Source organism: Camellia sinensis, chromosome 2 (assembly GCF_055761805.1).
Source record: "Camellia sinensis isolate YWXY chromosome 2, ASM5576180v1, whole genome shotgun sequence".
Classification (NCBI taxonomy): domain Eukaryota; kingdom Viridiplantae; phylum Streptophyta; class Magnoliopsida; order Ericales; family Theaceae; genus Camellia; species Camellia sinensis.
The window spans coordinates 56935197-56942437 of record NC_138962.1 but is presented as its reverse complement, the minus strand read 5'-3'; the positions used below and the strand labels follow the sequence as shown (position 1 = coordinate 56942437).

The 7241-nt window shown below is 34.2% G+C and overlaps 1 protein-coding gene across 1 annotated transcript; it reads left to right on the top strand.

The window, feature by feature from the left end:
* The first annotated feature begins 1737 nt into the window (after positions 1-1737).
* On the top strand, positions 1738-7241 carry LOC145813777 (uncharacterized). Its single transcript, XM_082909811.1, has 5 exons — positions 1738-1783; positions 3758-4485; positions 4611-5031; positions 6985-7044; positions 7171-7241. The coding sequence occupies exons 1-5, from the start codon at positions 1738-1740 to the stop codon at positions 7239-7241; spliced, it is 1326 nt and encodes a 441-aa protein (XP_082765937.1).

Below are 7241 nucleotides of genomic sequence, written 5' to 3'. Positions count from 1 at the left end.
AAGATCACATCATATATATCAATCATTTTTTTCCTCACAACTATTTATTCAATTAAAAAAAAATTCCAAACACATTAATTTTTTTCACCTCATAAAAAGACCAAAACATTAAAAAGCTACTAAAAAAATTAAGTTCCCAAAAGGGTACTAAAATGTGATAATGTAGGATTTTACAAAATAAACGGTTCGAATCATCGAAACGGAACTTGTGATGGGCTCTATAGGCTCCTCAAGTTCTCTCTTATTGAGATCTCAATATGAGAAAAATCCAAAGTAATTATATGTTGGATCTGATTAACGAATGTTTCAAGGCACAGGGACTATAAGAACAACAACAACGTAAAAGATCATGTTATCTCTATTTATCTAATTGTCATTTATCTGTTCACGTGTCACTCATTTGTCCAAATTATCACCACAACTATCGATGACTTTTTCGATGATGGTCCTGTGACTATCTAGCGACAGTCGAGTGATTGTGGTGTGTAAGGGATAACTACACAAGAGTGAAAATAAAAATAAATAAATAAATCTTCAAAACAATAATTTGTTTTTTTTTTTTTCCACCAAAACCTTTTATTATTATGTCCTTATCAATAAAATAAATTAATCAGTGAAAATGTCTATATTTTGAATATTGAATAAACCAACGTACATTTGTTGAATTGGAAATTGTTTTTTTTTTGCTTGTGAAGAGGAATTAAAAGGAAATTAGGGTTTTAAAAGTAATTTTTTTAATTAAGAATTGCGATTAAAAAATCTGAAATTCATATATTTAATTTTGACTCTATTTTATTAAAAAGAAATATTTTTATTGGTTTCTCAAAATATTTAATTTTGACTCTATTTTATTAAAAAGAAATATTTTTATTGGTTTATCAAAATATTTAATTTTGACTCTATTTTATTGAAAAGAAATATTTTTATTGGTTTCTGAAAATATTTAAATTTGACTGTATTTGATTTAAAAAAAAAATTTGGTTTAATTTCGTTTGGTTTATTTCACTATATTTGGGGTCAAGCAGCCAAAATATGATTAAAACATTTAATGAGCTGAATTTGTAATACATATAATAGTATTCTAGTACAAATTAAAATTTTATGAGAAAACTGAAGAAAATTTGAGAAAGTTTTTGAAATGGGTATTGAACGAACTGACTTATCGTCTTTTTCACTTTGTGATTGTCCACTACCATTGAAAAGGAAAATCTACTTTGTAATAAATTTAGAGTAGTTACAATATATGCATGAAAAGAGTAATAAATTATTTTAATTAATAGTCCATAGCAATTTCGTACGTAAGAAGGGGAAAAAAAAAATTGGCACTTTAATGGGTAAGCATGTGTTTTGTAATACCAAATAATTGGTACGGATGGCCCGATAGATTCACATGGATAACTATCCAAAATGTAGTCCATACATTTAACCACCAACTTCAATTTAATTATCTGTAATTTTTTGCCATTATAAATTATTTCTGTAATTATTTTTTTGTTTTTGTATGTGTAAGAAAAAAAAGGAGTAAATAAATTTAATTTTTTTCTTACTTTTCAGAACGATCCAAAATGATCCAAAATCAAGTTTTTTTACTTTTCAGAACGATCCAAAATGATCCAACATGGAAACACTTCAAATAATTTTTCAGTTTCTAGTATCCAGGTTTCAACTTTCAGTGGCTCAATAACACCTAGAAAAGTCAGAGGTTTCATCTTGTTAAATTTCTGAGTCAACCCGATAATGTCATTAATTATCAGTTCCACTTGCACTGAAGAAGGGGAAAGAGGTAGTTGTTGTCTCTGTTGTTATCTCATGGACTCGGTTAAAGCTTCTAACATTCTTTCCATTCTGCCATCAAAGGATTCAATCACATCATCACTTCTTGTTCTCTCCATTTGCTATAGGTAAATAGAGCACTAATAAACATAGGCAAATAGCTCGTTTATAGTTTTGACAATGCTCAATTTCATTTCATGTCTAATTGTTTCAGACATGTCGTATAATTTCACATACACTAACACATGCTGATGTAATGCCCCTAATTCTGTCTAGGACATCTAGTAGCTTATATGGACTCATGTGTACGGTATAACTCGTGCTCTGATACCACTCTATCACGACCCAAACCCGCTACTATAGGTATGACCGGCCAGTAATCCTAAGATTACCGAAGGCCACTTAAATAGATTTACAAAATTAGGGGTTGGCGGAAGCAAATATCATAATTATTCTGTCCATAGAGGTGTGCAGACATATATGCATGAAAAGAGTAATAAATTATTTTAATTAATAGTCCATAGCAATTTCGTACGTAAGAAGGGAAAAAAAAAATTGGCACGTTGATGGGTAAGCATGTATTTTGTAATACCAAATAATTGGTACGGATGGCCCGATAGATTCACATGGATAACTATCCAAAATGTAGTCCATACATTTAACCACCAACTTCAATTTAATTATCTCTAATTTTTGGCCATTATAAATTATCTCTGTAATTATTTTTTTGTTTTTGTATGTGTAAGAAAAAAAAGGAGTAAATAAATTTAATTTTTTTCTTACTTTTCAGAACAATCCAAAATGATCCAAAATCAGTTTGTTGTTTTAATTTTATAAGAAAGCCTCTATGCCCTCTACAAAATGGACGAGGGTTACTAGTTCACATAGGAAATAACTTTGTCATTAAGGTCCGTAATGGCACAAGTTGGAGCAAATCAAATTAACTTATATTTTCCATAAATCTGAACAATTACATCACCAGGTTAAAAAAATCTCTCTCAATGTTTGCACCCTGTATTTTATATTGTCCAAATCAATCGCGTCACCCTCTGCTAAATATCTCTCAACCTATTTTATTTTTCGCCACTAATTCGAAAGAATTAAGACAACAAGTATACTTCTTGTTATGTGTTTTTTAGATGAAGACAATAGAGCAATGACAACAAAGAACATTCACGTTGAAAAGATAAGAGTCTTCACATACGAAGTAAATGAGACACAATATATAACTCCACGTATAGATGAAATCTCAGCTGTTCTGTTATACGAATAAAAATAAGTGAGCAAAATGAGAAAATAAACAGTAATAATCAAGTTGAGACACAAATATATAGTTGACAAAATACAAATTGAATTAATGTTTCACCTCTACAGTTCCTTCAACCCTGGAAAATATAAATTGATAAAAAATTAGAGGGTTGCTTTTATTTGTGGCTTCTGCAAATTTTAATGTTTATTTTACAAGTACAATTCGATATATGTATATTGTTGATATTTTAATATTTATTGTTTCATTGAAGCAAGTATATGGCAACTGTTCCAATTATCTTTTACTGGGGGGGAAACATAATTCGGGATCCCGATGAAGGTGTGTCATATGATGCTGAGCCGAAAGGGATATATATGGTGCAACTTGGCACCACACTTGGCAATTTGGAGGAGATGTTTATGTCCAAGGTCGCAAGTTACGGGGAAACAGTCCGATTGATCTTCAAATGTAGATATCCTTATCGCCAGTGGCAAGCAACCAGCAAATACAAAATATTACCGATAAATGACGATGAGGCGTTGAACACCGTTTTAAGTATCGGTGGAAATTTCGAACCACCAAATTGTTTGGAAGTGTACATTCAGAAAGAGGTTGTACAGAATCTTCCGAATGTAACACAGATGGAATCGCATCCGTTCACTACATTGCTGACACATGGGGTTGACACGACAGCATTTCAGTCTCCTATGTATGAATCAAATGAATGTTATGCAGCTGGCTACACACAACAGACATTTCATGGCCATGGTGGAGAATCAAGTTCACATGGTGGATACGAGACTGAATTTCACAATAACACCCAAGATGTGCCCATCTATAGCCATCATACGACTCCAGTTGAAGTTGCTGGTAATATGGCTGAAACGGTTAATTTTGTGCAGTTTGCTGACAGTGACATGTACGGTCCTGATGTCGCCCTAGACAATGATGAGAATGAAATGTGTGATGAAGAAAATTTATTGGGCGGATCAGATGATGATGATGATGAAGAAGATGATGTCGACGCTCCCGTTGATATTCAGAATGCCCCCATTCCACCTAGACCTGAAATCCCTTTCTTTGAAAACATTCACATGGGTGGTGATTTTGACATTAGTAACCGCGATGTCGTTCCCCGTAACCGAATCTGGAATGCTGAAAATCCAGAGTTGGACAAAGGGATGGTTTTCGTTGATAAGAAGCAACTCGTACATGCTGTGAAATTGTACCATGCAACAAATAATCGAGAGTACAAAGTCGTAACCTCCAAGCGAGACGTTTGGGTGTGTGCTTGCAAGCACGACTGTAGATGGTGGTTGTGTGCATCTCTTAGTAAGAGACATGGGCTTTTTGAAATAAAGCAGTATAGGGGTCCTCACCATTGTTTATACCCACGAACGAACAGGGACCACACAAATATTAGCTCCAGTTACATTGCTTCTCATCTTTTGGGACAAGTTGCGGTGAGTATACAAAATAAATGTTTACATTTATATACACATTGTTTATTTAAAGTGTTCACACCAAAATTGTGTCTTTAAAGTGTTCACACCAAAATAATCTGACTCATAGGTATTGTTGTATGCAGAACGAACCTGATATGCCCATTAAGAATGTCATCGAAGACATAAAAAAATCCATGAACTATACTATACATTACAAGAAGGCGTGGCATGCAAGGGCAAAGGCAATTCGAATGGTATTCGGAGATTGGGATGAATCATATATGATGTTGCCTAAATTCATGTATGCATTACAAACATCTAATCCTGGTACCATCGTGCAATGGAAGCATAGATATACCGGAAATACAACCATTATGCCCGTCTTCCACTTTGTTTTTTGGTCTTTCAAACCCGTCATCGATGGATTCAGACATTGTAGGCCTGTTATAACCATAGATGGTACATTCTTATACGGGAAATACACTGGTGTGTTGCTTGTAGCAACGATTGTCACCGCCAATGGCAAAGTATTACCGCTTGCATTTGCTGTTGTCGACAAGGAGAGTTTGGAGTCTTGGTCGTTCTTCATTTCAAATATCAAGGAACATATTGTCATGGACCGACAGGGAGTGACTTTGATATCCGATCGAGCTGAGAGTATTTTAGCTGCTGTGAGGCGGCATTGGTTGAATCCCTCGCTCCAATTTGTTGGATATCATCGGCACTGCCTTCGACATGTTTGTAGTAACTTTAACACTACGTTCAGAAATAAGGAGCTGAAACAACTTCTATGGAAAGCAGGAAGTGCTCATCAACGACGAAAGTGTAATGGTTACTTACAACAAATACAGGCTATTGACCAAGAAGCCATCACTTGGGTTTACAAGATGAATCCTGAGGAGTGGGCCCTTTCGTATGACGGTGGACATCGCTGGGGGGTATTGACTAGCAATGATGCAGAGTGCTTCAATAGCGTCTTGAAAGGTGCAAGGAACTTACCTATCTCAGCTATGGTAGAATTTACATTTCGGCGGCTTGTAAAATATTTTGACGAGATGGGAGCCCAAGCTGAACTAGATGTACGAAATGAGTTCCAATACACTAGACAGATGCAAAAAACTATTGAGGATGGCATCGCAAGGGCAAATACTTTCAAGTTGATATCATATGACAGGTTAGTTTGTAATATAAATTAAATTATTGTTATTATGTTGTCAATTTAACTACACCTAAAAACATGAACTTCATTAGTTTCTATTATAATTTTTTTATAGGCCACGCCGCGTGTTTGAGGTGCAAACATCTTTTCGCCATAGACGAGGTCGCAATACACAAATTGTGCGGATGAATCAACCCACGTGCAGTTGTGGGAAATATGAGATACGACACTATCCATGTTCTCATATGCTCGCTGTAATGTCTGAATGCGGTGACAATCCATTCGAGTACGTTGATCCAGTAAATAGGCTTCCTGTATACATGAGGGTTTGGGAAACTAAATTCAATCCAATACCGCATCAAGATTATTGGGCTGATCCGCAGTGGACTTTAATGCCTAATGTACTGCGTCTGCGACAAGTGAAACGGGGTCGTGCATCTATGTCTCGTATTCCGAATGAGATGGACATATCAGATAGGCGTTTGACCGCTCGTTGCAGTGAGTGCCAGCAGACAGGTCATGACAGGCGAACATGTCCGGCGCGACTTGGTCGATGAAGACTATGTAATACTTACATATTGTAATAGATCTTTTTGTAATTCTTTATTTGTAATAGATCATTTTCTTTTCTTTTGTAATTCATTATTTGTAAACGGGGTCATACATGTAATAGAACATTTTTTATTTGTAATAGATCATTTCTGTTGTTTAATTCTTTATATATTGTAATTATTTTATTTGCTTGACGAAATTTACAACTATCATAGTTTTTATTCTCTACTTCATTCAAAATGTTTATTACAGAATTTTGTGAATTACATGTACGTAATTTACAAATTTTTTACTTTATTGCAAAACAAAAATTACAAAATCAATAATGAAGTTGTCGAATATGCCATAAATGTAACGAATTTTGTCAAATATGTCAAAATCAATAATGACGTTATGTCAAATATGCCAAAATCAATAATGAAGTTTTGAAAAAAAAAATGATCATTCCATTTTGTTTGTAAATATTGACATACAAAAACTATCCACATGTTATTGGTCATTATTAAGCTTATGTAACTGATATCGTAAAATGACTTTGTAAAAGATTTTTATATTAGTCCGAAGCATAGATAACGATAGGTTATGTTGAATTGCTTATCATATTTAATGGGCACATAATATGCAAAATTTTGATTTTAGTTAATTGCTTCCATGTTAATGGCACACAAATTTATACTTTTAAAATAATCGACCACATTTATTTTTCAAGTCGTCATGTACATAATAATTTCAACTTAATTGATATAGTTAAATTACATGCTCACTAATACAGTTTTTCAAAATGTATTTGTTTTTCAACTGTACAGGCTTCATGGCACATCTACCTGATGAGGTCCCCCTTTTGAGTCATCCACATCGGGCTGACAGTATATGGGAGGACCCGGTATGCAATAACGTTTGTTAGACTTTACGCGTATAATGAAAATACACTGCATTTTGTTTTTCATTTCCTTGATAATGCTATAATTTAAAATACTCATTCTGTTATGCAGGACCAGTCACGCACCGTGGTGGCATGCCGACGGGGAGATTCCGGCCTGTGGGATCGTCCATTGGACCATAG